The 15,386-nt window shown below is 35.5% G+C and overlaps 1 protein-coding gene across 12 annotated transcripts in view; it reads right to left on the reverse strand.

Annotated features, from left to right (window-relative positions):
• MYCBP2 (MYC binding protein 2) overlaps positions 1–15,386 on the reverse strand; it is a 283,680-nt gene that overhangs the window by 219,643 nt on the left and 48,651 nt on the right. For all 12 annotated transcript variants that reach the window (XM_042978630.1, XM_042978658.1, XM_042978633.1 and 9 more), the window contains exons 4-7: positions 14,146–14,299; positions 9,878–10,074; positions 1,197–1,439; positions 926–997 (exon numbers count right to left, since the gene is read on the reverse strand). In XM_042978630.1, the coding sequence (XP_042834564.1) occupies positions 926–997; positions 1,197–1,439; positions 9,878–10,074; positions 14,146–14,299 (666 nt within the window). The remainder of the gene's footprint in view (positions 1–925; positions 998–1,196; positions 1,440–9,877; positions 10,075–14,145; positions 14,300–15,386) is intronic.

Consider the following 15,386-nt stretch of genomic DNA (forward strand, 5'->3'; position numbering starts at 1 on the left):
AGTGGCAAATAACAATTTGATGTTTTGAACCATGTTAAGTTTTAAAAGACAATCGCTGAGAAATTAATTTGACATTTAAAATTTAATTTCAAAATCTCCCCAATAGTTGATCTAGCACAATTATTTTTCATATAACAATTTATTTAATTTTCAAAATCCTTTCAAATATATCTTATAATCTGATGATGACAACAAGCACTGAGCTGAGCAAGACAGGTATGCGGGGACATATTTATTCGACATCCTTCCACAAGGGAGCTTGTATTTTACCTCTCAGGAAGGGAGAGTATGGAAATAAACACTTCTGGCCCTTTTCCATCCTTCATTCGCTTCTCTTCATGGGAGGTGAAGAGTGTAGTAGTGTGTCTGACTGCTGACACCCATTTGGCCACATTAGTCAGGTGATGAGATCACAGCATTAAGAAAGCAACATGGGCCTACCACTTTTCTCTTTGGGAATACTTTGCATGATCCTCCATACAGGTAACTATCTCCTGGGCAGACCACGCACTGTTTCCTGGAAGGTACTGATCTAGGCTTAAAGTGGAGGGTCTTGTGGCAAGAAATTCTAATTTGGACTCACGTCATGGACACATTCCCAATTCATATTTACTAATGGTAATGGTGGTCTCCATTCTTATCTAGAGATTCACAAAATTTGGCTAAATAACAGGGGATCAAATAAGTTAACTGAGTTGTCCAAAGTCACACAGCTAGTAAAGATCACGGTCAGAACTAAAAGTAAACCTCTCATGAATTCTAAGCCAATGTTCTCTATACTACACTGTATCATTGTTATTAGCCATATTAGTAAAAATATACCATATCTATTTAAACAGAAGTCACATTATTTATTGATCGAACAAGTACAAGCCACATGCTCTATAAGAAAGAAAAGTGTGGTTTATTGTGGATATTCTCCTACCTGAGCATACCCTAACCAAGACTTTTTTTCTTTTCTGTTTCTGATGCGAGATGTAGAATTATATATATGGCCCTGCAAAGTAACAAAAAAGCCCATCAACAGTTGCATAATTAATAATCAATGAAAAATAACATAAACGGATGACATTTTATACTTGCGTTTCCATTATGATTACATCAAAATTAAATAGTACTGTAAAAATGAAGCTGAAAACAAAACACAATTAGGGATAACTTCTGCTAGAATTAAGAACTGTAAGGAATCACATTACCCTAACTGTTCCACTGTATCCAGAGCCTATTTTGTATAATCCATCCTTGCATAACAGATAAAGAAAAAATCCATCATTCTGAAGTAGACACTGATCATCTTCATCAACGGATATTTCCTTTAATGGCCACTTGTGCATTAAAGCTGCTTTCTTAATGCCATTGCTAAACCAGTCCTGAATTTGAATTTTTCCCACCAACACTGCCTGTACACTTCTCTGTAGTGAATTTAGTATCATTGGCACCTATTTAAAAGACAAGAAACAAATAAAAAAGCATGTTTAAATGTCCCAAACACAGACAAAATAAAGATACTTCAGTAATATGTCATCATTTATGAGAAAATAAATTGCTCAGAATTATCATGGTTTGGCACATCAGTAAAAAGTACTAACTAGAAGTTTATTGTAAGAAGCAAATTTCAAGCAGCCCAAAATAAAAATGTCAAATCCAAAGATTATTAACTGACAGTTTGGCTCAAAACACTGAAATATTGCATCTTTCTCCAAAACACTCAATAACCAGTACTGCCTATGATTTCAAGTTTTGTGGATGGAAACATACTAGATTAGTAAAAAGTATGAATACTGGATATAAATAAAATTATACCGTATTAGAATACACATAAGCCAAAATATCTTTTATATGTTATGCATAATTACTAATATGCTTCATGATACGAAGCACAAATTTAAGCATAAGAGAATGGTGTGGCTTCTACAGATGAAACAAAATTTCCAATGTTTCTCTTCCACTTTGCTTCTCCATTATGACTAATACCCATCAACATCAACAATATTCCATAATATGAAAACTCATTTGTTAATTGTGTATTCATTCAGCACTCATTTATCCAATATTCATCAAAGACCTGCTATAAAGACCTGTCACATTAAATGAGTCCTCAACAGTCACCAGCATGGGACCAGCACTCTGCCAGCAGAGGAAATTCTGTTCCTCACCTTTTGTCCCTCTTTTACCACATCCAACAATACAGCCAAGCCGCACTGTCCAATATAGCAGCCATTAGCCACATGTGACTGACTACTGAGCTCCTGAAATGTGGTTAGTGCTTTATATACAAAATACCCACTGGATTTTGAAGACTTAGCATAAAAACAAGAGTACAGAATCTTAATATTATATTGATTACATGTTGAAATTATTTTTTAGATATACTGAGTTGAGTGAAATACATCATTCATACATACACATTTAACCACACCTATTTCTTTTTACCTTTTTAATGTGGCTAATAAAAAGATTTTAATTACATACATAGACTACATTATATTTCCATTGGACAGCACTTTGTAGAGGGTAGAGCTTTCATAGGAATAAGTGACCCGCTGTTCATAGATACAGTCTCCTCTTCTTCCAGTTCTAAGGCCTCTCACTCAGCCAAGATATGTAATTTATACTATATATACTTATATATATAATAGGTTTATATATATAATATATACATAGTTGAATACTACAAATTCTTTCGCTAGAAGTAGTTATATTAAACTTATGGCTATTTTATCTAGAATTGATATCCATATTACTATAAAATATGCCAAAGCTTCCACTGTTAATATTTTTGTTTGTTTCAGATACTTTCTGTTGGTGTCTATTATGAACAATGATGCTCCCCTCCCTCTCCAAATCCTCAAAATTGAGCTATATATAATAATTTCTGGTTAAATTAGTATTCAAAGGTCACTTATTATGATTGTGTAATCATGGCTCATGAGCCAATTGTATATTACATTTCCTTCCTTGTGTAATTTTTTTTTCATTAAGTCAACAATGGCCCTATTTTTGCATTTGCTAAGTTTTCTCTACACATTCCCTTAAGGGTTCCCCATACACCTTTCAAGAAAGTCAAACATCATTTCTACTTCTGCTTGGCAACACCCCTCATAAAACCTTGTTCTGGTCTAAACTAAAGAAGAGGCAGGCGTGGAAGTTAAAATTGTTCAATATCATGCATGTTCAAAAGCCATCTTCATCGTCCCTCAAACATGACTGCTAGTTGAACTAGGTATGGTGAACATCATTTTCTCTGAGAACTTTGAAGGCACTGTTATTTTCTATGCCAGTGCTGCTTTGAACCAGTCTAATGCCATTCTGTTTGATATTTGTTCATAATCTGTCTTTGCTCTCTGGAAACTTTACAGTCTGTTAATTAACAGTGTTCTGATTTACAAAGTTGTATCCTAGTTTGATTCTTTTTTCATAATGAATGTTGGGCACTCAGTGTGTGTTCTGTCAATCTGAAGACGTATATCTTTGAGGCACATGAATTTTCCTTGTAAGATTTCTTGAGTAATTTATTTCCTCTTCTCTGTTTGAATACCTGTGAGGGATTGTATTTCCTGGTTAGATCCAATTTTATTTTATGTCACCTATTTTCTTTCTCTTTTTTCTATTTTCTGGAGACTGCTTCAACCTGATCTTCTAACCCTTCTACTGATTTTATTGCTGTTATCTTAACTTATAAAAATTTTTCTTGTTCTATGAGCTTAAAAAACAGAATACTGATGTTTAATGTAAACAATATTCTCTTATCCTTCATCAAAATATTAATTACAGTCCTCTTAGAGTTTCTTCTGTCTCTATATTCTTTTTATTCAAAGTTTCTTTTATTATCATTATCATTATCGATTTAGGGAATCTCTGTTTTTCATGTTAGCCTAGTGATACTTGGTTGTATGCTTTTTTTGTTGTATTTTATTTTTTTGTTATTTTTTTTAATATTTTAAGCTTTTATTTCAATTTTAGTTAGCTAACATACAGTGTAATATTAGTTTTAGGAGTAGAATTTAGTGAATGATCACTTGCATATAACACCCAGTCCTCATCACAAGTGCCCTCCTTAATACCAATCACCCATTTAGCCCATCTCCCACCCACCTCCCTCCATCAACCCTCAGTTTGTTCTCTACAGTTAAGAGTTTATTTTATGGTTTGCCTCCCTCTCTCTCTTTCTTCTTTCCTATGTTCATCTTTCCCTATGTTCATCTGTTTTGTTTCTGAAAATTCCACAGGTGAGTGAAATCATATGGTATTTGTCTTTCTGACTTTTTTCACTTAGCATAATACACTCTAGCTCCATCCATGTCATTGCAAATAGCAAGATTTCATTCTTTTTCTTTTTTTAAGTTTTTATTTATTTATTTTGTGAGAGACAGAGACAGCATGAGCTGGGGAGGGGCAGAAAGAGAGGGAGAAAGAATGCCAAGCAGGCTTCACACCATCAGCACAGAGCCCAGTGTAGGGCTCAAACTCAAGAAACTATGAGATCATGACTTGAGTTGAAAACTGAAAGTCGGCGCTCAACTGATTGAGCCACCCAGGTGCCCCAATATTTTATTCTTCTTGATGGCTGACTAATATTCCATTGTACATATATACCGTATCTTCTTTATCCATTCATCAATTGATGGACATTTGGGCTCTTTCCATAATTAGGTTATTGTAGATAACACTACTATAAACATTGGGGTGCATGTGCCCCTCTGAATCAGTATTTTTGTATCCTTTGGATAAATACCCAGCAGTGCATTTGCTAGATTGCAGGGTAGTTCTATTTTTAACTTTTTGAGGAACCTCCATACTGTCTTCCATAGTGGCTGCACCAGTTTGCATCCCTACCAACAGTTCAAGAGGGTTCCCCTTTCTCCACATCCTCACCAAAACCTGTTGTTTCCTCTGTGGTTAATTTTAGCCATTCTGACAGGTGTCAGGTGGTAACTCACTGTAGTTTTGATTTGTATTTCCCTAACGATGAATGATATTGAGCATCTTTTCATGTCTCTGTTAGCCAATTGTATGTCTTCTTTGGAAAAATGTCTATTCATGTTTTTTGCCCATTTCTGAACTGGATTATGTGTTTTTTGGGTGCAAATTCATTCTATGAAGTCAGCATTGCCTCAATTCCAAAGCCAAACAAAGACCCCACTAAAAAGGAGAATTACAAGCCAATATCCCTGATGAACATGGATACAAAAATTCTCAACAAGATACTAGCAAATCAAATCCAACAAGCTAAAAGTTTAAGTTTGACAAAATACAGCATCCATTCCTGATAAAAACAAAGTAGGGATAGAAGGAACATACCTCAACATCATAAAGGCCATATATGAAAGACCCACAGCTAATATCACCCTCAAAGGGGGAAAACTGAAAGCTTTTCCTCTAAGGTCAGGAATAAGACAGGGATGCCCACTCTCACCATTGTTATATAACATTGTACTAGAAGTCCTAGCTTTAGCAATCAGACAACAAAAAGAAACAAAAGTCATCCAAATCGGCAAGGAAGAAGTCAAACTTTCACTATTCGCAGATGACATGATACTCTATGTAGAAAATCTGGAAGACTCCACCAAAAAATTGCTAGACAGATATATGAATTCAGCAAAGTCACAGAATACAAAATCAATGTACAGAAACCTGTTGCATTTCTATATACCAATAATGAAGCAGCAGAAAGAAAAATCAAGGAAATCGATCTCATTTATAATTGCACCAAAAACCGTAAGATACCTAGGAATAACCTAACCAAAGAGGTAAAAGATCTGTATTCTGAAAACTACAAAACACTTATGAAAGAAATTGAAGATGACACATAGAAATGGAAAAACATTCCATGCTTATGGATTAGAACAGCAAATATTGTTAAAATGTCTATATTACCCAAGGCAATCTACACATTTACTGTAATCCCTATTAAAATACTACCAGCATTCTTCATGGAGCTTGAACAAATAATCCTAAAATTTATATGGAACCACAAAAGTCTCCAAATAGCCAAAGCAATCTTGAAAAAGGAAAGTAAAGCTGGAGGCATCACAATTCTGGACTTCAAGCTATATTACAAAGCTGTAGTCATCAAGACAGTATGGTATAGCACAAAAACAGACACAGAACAGAATAGAAAACCCAGAAATGGACCCACAGCTATATGGTCAAGTAATATTCAACAAAGCAGGAAAGAATATCCAATGGAATAAAGACAATCTCTTCAACAAGTGGTGTTGGGAAAACTGGACAGCAACATGCAGAAGAATGAAACTGGACTTTCTTACACCATACACAAAAATAAGTTAAAAATGGATGAAAGACCTAAATGTGAGACAGAAGGCCATCAAACTCCTAGAGAAAAACACAGACAGCAATCTCTTTGACCTCAACCATAGCAACTTCCTACTAGACACATCTCCATCAAGGGAAACAAAAGCAAACATGAACTATTGGGACTTCATCAAGATAAAAAGCTTCTGCACAGCAAAGGAAACAATCGACAAAACTAAAAGGCAACCTCCAGAATGGGAGAAGATATCTGCAAATGACATATTGGATAAGGGGTTAATATCTAAAATCTATAAAGAACTTACCAAACTCAACATCCAAAAACCAAATAATCTGGTTGTACACTTATTTTTAAGAGTAAACTACTAAAAATCTGGTAGGAAGCTCGGTGTGAATGGACAGGGTATTGGAGGACCCCTCAAATATCTGCATCTGTGGGTCTTTTCTCATTCCTTCTCCAAAGAAGAATCTGCCAGTCTTTTTCCTAGAAGCTGTAAGTCGCCTCATGGCCAGTGTTCTGGAAACTCAGTGAGGATAAGGAAATTTCATCATTAATACAAACACTTTCACTTAATCTCCATTTTCAGCCTAGTTCCTAATTCCACTTGCAACTGTGTCTGCTATCCCCTGGCTTCTCCGACTCAATTTCTTTAGACAGTAAACGTATCTCTTTGGTGTATGACAGAAGGACAGTTGCTTGGCTGGGAAGGGCAAAGCAAGGGCCCTGGGTTTCTCTACCTTTCATAATACAGATTTCCAATCAATTTTTAGCTCTTGCCCTGACCACCACTTTCCAAGTACCTATTACATCCAACTCCAAATCTTATCTGGAGTTTTAAATGAAAATCAACTTACTTTCTATGGGCATTTGCCTCTTAAGGAACTTAAATTCAAGCTTTCTCCAACTTCTCTCTACCAAAAATGTGTCCCACTCTTAAAAGTTTATATTAAAAAAAATTCCTTTATTATAACCTAAGTTGAAACTAGGGAAGGAGCAAAAACTTAACATGTTTCTTCAACATAACTCTATTTCTTTCATGCTTTCTAAAATGGTACTAAAGTTTTAAGATAACCCAGTGCTATAATAAAAAGTCTCAGATACACTGTTTTTTTCTCTGTTTGATTTTCTCTCACCAACACTGTGGCAAGGCCTAGGGAATTTATTCTGATAAACTAGACTTCCTTAATCTGAGGATTCCATGTCATTTACCAATTTTGGAAAATTTTGCCCATTATTTCAACTACTGCCTCTCCATAATGCATTATTGCCCTTGTGGAACTCAAATTGTATTGATACATTATGTTTTGTCATTCTCTATTCATGTTTCCTATTGTGTCTTCCATATTTTCTCTGTCTCTCTGTGTTGCATTCTGAATAATTTTTTTCCCTTTTTATATCCAATGGTTAACTCAGCCTTTAAATTTCAGATTGTAGTTATTTGGTTTTTTTATTTCCGGGAGTTGAATTTGGTTCATTTTCTGATATGATTACTTTTTACATTTACATTCTTATTCCTTAATTGTACTTGTGATACCTTCTTTTATTAATTTAAACACTATACATACACACACACATGTTTTATGTTTTATATCAAATAATTTCAATATATATAGACTAGGCAGGACTGATTCTGCCATATTTGTTTCTACTAACTCTCAATAACGGTGCCTTCTTTTTCTATGTTGTTTTTGTTTGTAAGCTCAGATGTGCCTTTAAAGCCTCGAGTTCATTCCTCCAAAAAAAGATTTTAAGTCTCCTTCAATATGGTAGGTTCATGGTACTATCATCCCTACCCTACTTTAAAATCTCAGCTTAATATCTTTGGAAAAAGACAGCTAATATGCATTTGAATCCCAAAACAATTTGAGATGTTAGAGTTATACATTCTCCGGGAAGAGTTTTCTACCTGCACCCATAGCCTGGCCAAGAGAATTTTGTGAACTGAAGTTAGTAGGTGGAATGAGGCCAAGTCATGAAGAACACCGTATAAGATAGGGGTGCCTGGGTGGCTCAGTGGGTGAAATGTCCAACTCTGGCTCAGGTCATGATCTCATGGCTTGTGGGTTCAATCCCCGCATCAGGCTCTGAGCTGACAGCTCAGAGCCTGCAGCCTGCTTCAGATTCCGTATTTCCCTCTCTCTGCCCTACCCGGCTTGTTCTGTCTCTCTCTCTCTCTCTCTCTCTCTCTCTCAAAAATAAATAAACTTAAAAAAAGATAATGTTAAGATAATAGGCTTTAACATGGTGTTTGGGCTGGTGATGGGAATGTAGTGACAGGGCAGGTCCAGGGAACCTCAGCTATTGATTCAGGGGATCTAGTAACTGTGCACAGCCTAGTGCTTAAGCATATTGCAATCAGACAGATAAACATGTAATTCCTGTCTCTGTTAGCTGAAAGCTCTCTATACTAGAACTATACTAAACTTCTTTCAGACTTCAGTATTCTACTCTTAATCTTAATCTCCATGCATTAGCATGTGGATACCAAGAAAATTTCTCCCTCCACATCCCCAGCGGTAACACTTCCTCCCTTTGGACTGGCTACTTTCAACTCATCATTTAGATCTCACCTCATATCCTCTGAAAGGAGTCTACACAAGAAAAAATCACACAGTGTCTGATAAGCTCATGTTTTTATGGTCACTATATTTTTAAAATTTGGTATATGATATGTAAATGTGTTATTTCATTAAAATTAAGCATTATTTGTGTATTTTAAGCATGTGTTTAAATTGAAATTTTGCCAAACCTCAAAGTACCACTGCAGAACACAGTTCTGAAAAACACTGCATTATAGGAAATTCAAAATATTAAGGATCATAAAAAGGGAAAAGAAGATTTCAGGCAGGGCAGAAAGAGGAAAATCTAGACTAGAATCTAGAATAGAAATCTAGAATAAGGGGATTGCTCATGTTTGACAAGGAGAGTTCAACATTGCTGAATTAAGTTCAAGAAAATGACCCATATACCCTTTTTGCTATCTTGGTCTGCTAATAACAGGATTGAAGCAGTCCTTCCATCTGTTCTGGATGTTGTCCAAGGGGCCAGTGAAGAGCACATAACAGAGACCTAAAACTGTAACTTCTTACTCAATTTTCTAGAACAATCCAAAGGAATTAAATCAAGTTTGCCCATAAGGAGAATTCTATTTCCCAGTACTAACAATAATAAAGAGTTTCTTCCACAATCAGACATTAAAAGCTTAAAATGTTATATGCAAAGCTGAAGAAGCTCAGAAACAAATCAATCCATAAGAAACTACATTTGATTCTCGAACAGTGCAGGGATTGGGACACTGAGCATACTTGAAAATTCCATACTTAAAAACTAGGGAAAGATGGGAGGTGGGGGAGGGCAGAGAACAGGGAATGCAAAAGAAGAGGTGGCTGGAGTGTTGATACAAAGCCCAGCTTAAAAGTTAAACAGCTGTTTGCCAAATTTCATTTTATTACCTTTATATACTGTGGATTATTCACATATCAACCTTGGATAGATCAAATCACTATAATGAGTGAGCAAAACCAGAGGATTCCTACTGACAGAAATTAAGGTGAAATTCCAACCTGGCATCTTGTACCTTCTAAGCAGCTATAAATGAAATACCTGTATAGTTTGGCAAGCATGGCTGCCATTGTTGGTGAGGATAGCAGAGATGGCCTGAAGTGTCCTTCCTGTTTCTCCCCAAGAAGCCACCAGACTAAAGAGACAAGCACAGGAAAGTGCTGTCAGAGACTGTCCTGTGCTGTCATTCATTCCAGTACTTCGAACAGTGATTTCCAAAAGGAGCTGGAAGAGAGCCTCTGTGAATAAAATAGAACTCAGTTATATTCATTCAACATACAGAACATTAAATGTGTATTTATTTATAACTTGCCTCATTATAAAAAAAATATTTAAGGCAGCTAGAACACTTACTTTGTATTAGTTCCTTTTTAGTTACCCTTCCCCCCGCAAAGTTAGAATATTTATATACAAAGGACCTCAGAGAACACTTAGTTCAACTCTTCACTTTTGTAAATAAATGGATCTATCCCAGGTTGTTTAAAAGAAATTTATCTTGAGGCATTCACACATTCAAGAAATATCCTCTCAAGTAATAGACTACTCACTGTACTTATTTAACCTTTCACACTGGGAAGAATTGGAGCTTCTTAAAATGTTAAGTGTCCAGAAAATTTGTTTGTGTAAAACAACAGAATACATAAAAAATACATGCTATAATTTTTTTTAATATAAAATTGTTTTACTGCTAACATAACAGCAGTTCACATTTATAAACAAGTATGTAATTCATTTTATACCCTAGAAAAACCTCCAAGTCAATAGGACAGATATCCTCCTCTCAATGGACAATGAAATTGAGACAGGGAGGTAAAGAGATTTTTCCAAAATGATAAAGCCATTTAGTGGCAGAGATGGTAAAGTAACACCTGAATATTTGATGGTCACCAGAAGTTTCCATGCAAAATTCCCTGAACAACTCTGTCCAAGAACTGAACCAACAGACCTGTAGGCATTTCTTCTGCAGAAGGGAAGGGATTTTGAAAATCCTTAAAGAGTGAACACTCAAGACGGAGAAAGAAACAGAATCAGAAAAAGAAAAATTGAGGAAGATGAAGAAAGGGAAAGGGAAAAGAGAGAGCAAAAGAAAGAGAAAAGAGAATTCGTGTACTGCAACTCACCAAAAACTAAAAGCCATCTGTGGTTTATTCGTTAACTCACAGAGAGCTAGCCTTCCTCTGTCCATTCCTCATCTCCCATGTATCTCATCCCTAGTAAGCCCTGTCACTTTCGCTTCCGAATTCCTCCACTTGCTCTGTCTCATGACCATCTTCCCAAACTATGCTCTCTATCAGCACCTGTTAATCAGACTACTAAAAAGTGTTCAAAAATCAGCTCCCACCTTCACTTTTGTTCTTTTATATCCAAAGAGAATTTTTAAACCAAAAATCTGGTTTTCCATTTAAAATCCATTTGCTCCTTTGTTAATTTGTCCCTACTCCTCTTCCTTCTTTCCATTCTCCCTACTTTTCTTCATGTGCCTGTACATCCTTCAGTCTTTCCTTTCTTTCATTTAGCCTTCCCTTCGTGCTTCCTTCCAACTATCCTTTTCCCTCATCCTTTCATCTACCCTTTCTCCGTCTGTCCATCCTTCCTTCCATCATTATCCTTCTGCCCCTTCATCTTTTAATTACTCAGCAAATATTCACTGAATTCTTCCTGTGCATGAGAAACGATTCTAGGTTGTGGTAGTACTTTGGCAAACAAGACTAAGAATCTATGCCATCAAAAAAAGTTAGATTCAAGTGGAAGGAAACAGAAGTGCTATAAAATTAAGAACATTTTTTTAAGCATGAGGAGATAGTGAGTGACCTTCCATTTCTCCTACAACAATACCCAGGCTCCCTTAACATGATGAATGAAGCTCCACATGATCTAGTCTCTGCCTCCCTCCTCACCTATGGCAAAGCCCTCCCTCCTTTCACTCTCCACATCCTAGCCAATCTTTGTTCAGTCATTCTCCTTTCTGTGTCAGACTTATAGTATGCTGTCCTTTTTGCCTAGAAACTCAGTTAACTCCTTCCTACTCATCCTTCAAATCTCCAATGTCACATCTTCAAGGAGGCCTGTTATAGACTCCTAGAACTTCCTCTCCTTTCCCCCATACTATTTACCCATACCTGCAATCACACAAGCGTCCAACTGTCTGATGCTAAGTCCCATAATAACAGCAACAATGTCTGTACTGATCACCCCTGAACTATATGCTCATAGTACAGCACACAGGAGATACTATTACATTTAAGTGAATACTTAAGAACATACATTCCAACCTTCAATTGAACAGAAAGATAGATATAACAATGATTTTTTTTAACTAGACAATTTCTAAATCAAAATCCATTTGCTAAGAGAAGAAGCCTGGTGTATCATAATCATCAAGCTATCCCAACAGTGAGAGTGATATATATATATATATATGTATATATTTTCATGGATAAAATGAAAAACAAAGCATACTAATGTGATTATGCTATTAGATCAAAGGAAAAAACAGCCAGATTTCAATAGAAATTTAGTTTTAAAGAGCCAAATTACATCTTTGAGCTAATTAAGCCATTTCAAATAAGAAATATAAAGTGATGTTAAATCCCTCAATATAAAAATAAGTCAAAACAGGGAAGAGATAGGAAGCAAACACTGAAAGGATAAAAGAGAAACCAAAGAATTATAGCAGCATTTGAAACTGTTAACAAGAAAATAAAAACAAACAAATTAATCAGGTGAAAGTTTTAATAGAAGATGATTAAGCTAAAGCACACATTATAATTTCAAAAACAGTATTAAGAACAAGATCTATTTTGAAAAGCATAAAGGAAAGGGAGTATTTATACATAGACTAGATACTAAACAAGGTATATGACAACTAATAAAAGATAAATGAATGGCAGAGGATCTAGGAAAAAGAAATGACTAGCATGCTGTTCAAAGTAATAAATAGGATGTGTAGGTTTTAGTGGATATTTTAAATATTTCAATTATTTGTTAATTGACAAACTAGAGCTAAGAACAGCAAAATATCCTTAAATATAATCAATTAAATAAATAAAAAGCTTTGGTAAGATGCTGTGATGCCAAGTAATGCATCACAATAGTAATACGATCACTTGTGTTACCATAACAGTAATCAACAAGGTGCCTGCTTCTTACCATATGACAGCTTTTATTTAGTAGTAGTGTTTAATAACATGGGGTGGGGGAGGGTATTGTGTTTTTTAAATCCTCAGCTTGTTTTCATGGCAAGCACTCTCCTCCCTGACTAAACAAAAAAAAAAAAAAAAAAAAAAAAAAAAAATCCAACACAAAAACTAATCACCATGTGACACCACCACCCCCCACAGCCAAACAAACAAACAACCACCAAAACAAAACCTGTATGATCTGTAATTAGGTTCTCACATGTGCGTCTAATAAACACCAAATAGCCAAGTAGAAAAAAAAAAATCAAACTCTAGTCCAGACCAGCAGTGCGGTCCTCAGATGAGCAGTACTGGCAACATCACCCAGAAATTTACTCTAAATGCAAATTCTTGGGCCCCATGCCAAATCTACTGAATCAGAAACTCTGCGGGTAGGGCCCATATGATTCTGATATGAACTAATGCTTGAGATTTAGAAAAATCTAGACTTTCAAGGCCCATGGTTAGCATCAGAAAAAATCAATTAGCCAATTTCAAACTTATGCCTCCATCTCTATTTCTATTCCTCAAGAGCTCCTAACTTCTTTATGTGTTCAACCTGCATCAATAGCAAGAAAGGCATGTGTTCATAAAATTCAAATACACTTTACAAAAAGCAAACATATTTACTTAATGGAAGTTGCTACTAATTCAAAAGCATTATCTATAACAAAAATTAATTTTTATTTATAATGAATACAAAAGAAATGCCCTGTTTGGAAAGTAATTGTGCTGTTTGGGGTTGGTAGCATTTGTTCACTTTCTTCCCACTTTTTTAACTATCCAGAATAATATATAAAGTTAGAGAAAGTCAATGTGAGCTATTTCGGCCAAAGGTTTAACAAGAACGATTTAAGTTAGTAGTGACTTATAAGGCTTGGATTATTTCTGCGTTCCAAGGATTTATGTTTTGCTTTTTTCCCCATCATCACAATAATCAAGAAATGTCTGTGTGTGAACTAAAACTCTAAAACTGGAACTCCAGTAGAACATAGCAAAATACCTTAAAATTTATACCCTTGCTGTTTCAATACATTAAAAAAAAAAAAACTGCATTACAGGCTGCTGTACACGCTTCGTAAGAGAAGCTATTTACATTCAAAGACTTCATTCAATGCCCAGGGCTCTCACCTAGGACCTCTGGGGGCTCTGACTGGAGGCCTTCCGGCTGCTGACCCTGAAGCACGTTAAGCAGGGCCTGTAGACTCCTCAGACACAGGGATGGATGAGAAAATCTCGTCTCCTTGATCAATTCAAAAACTTCACAAAGTCCAACCTCAATGATCTGTTTAAGATGAAAAAAAAAAAAAAAATATATATATATATATATATATTATAACAGGTAAACTAATAACACTTTCCAGGCAGTTTCACCAGTACAGCTTATTGCCACAGCAAATGATTAATGCTGCAATATTTACTAGGCTAAAACAAAACAAAACAAAACAAAAAAACACATAAAAAAGCAAAACACAACCACCCATGGCATTTAATTCCAAGATACAGAAAACCATCTAGTTACATGAAAGGGTTAAAAAATTATGGCACTATTTTATTTGAGAGAGAGAGAGGACATAAACAGGGGAGAGGGACAGAGGGAGAGAGACAGAATCATAAGCAGGTTCCACACTCATCTCGCAACCCTGGGATGATGACCTGGGCCAGAATCAAGAGTCAGAAGCTCAACCGACTGAGCCACCTAGGCGCCCTACAATGGCAGTATTTTAAAAGTATTTATAGCACAAGGAAGCCATAATAAAATATAATAAAAATTTTAACAATGAAGTAGATACTAGGTTACATTCACTCAGAAAAAATAAACTCTATTAATTTAAAAGTTCATTTGGACTCAAGTACAAATCAGCATTCTTTTGTTAAAAGTCATGTTACTTGTTACTTATGAGCAGGAAAAAAGTCAATATAACTCATACAATGCAGAGATTTAAAAAGGAGTGTTTCGTCTTAGCCATTCCTATAATGGTACAATCACAATATTACTGTTTACTGATGTGTCCCCTCTTCTTATAGGGTTTAATCACCAAAAAACCTGCCTATCAAAAAGATCACTGCTATTTTTACCTTCATTATCTTATCATTCCTGATCAGAACCAAATCTGACTCAGTCCATATCTAGCAAAAGATACATCTGTAACTAAAGATTGACAGAGAAGTGTGATGAGCATAAATGTTTCTTAAACCCTTATTTTGTGCGACTCACTATAGGAGATATGAAGATACACATCACAACAGCCCCTGTCCTCTAAGAATTTATTCTCTAACAGGGTAAATGAGCCTTGTACATGACTCTTATCCAGTAGAGACCTCTGTTATACCATTTATTATAGTATAGCTGACCTTTTTTGTTTCCTTTT

Source organism: Panthera tigris, chromosome A1, assembly GCF_018350195.1.
Source record: "Panthera tigris isolate Pti1 chromosome A1, P.tigris_Pti1_mat1.1, whole genome shotgun sequence".
Classification (NCBI taxonomy): Eukaryota; Metazoa; Chordata; class Mammalia; order Carnivora; family Felidae; genus Panthera; species Panthera tigris.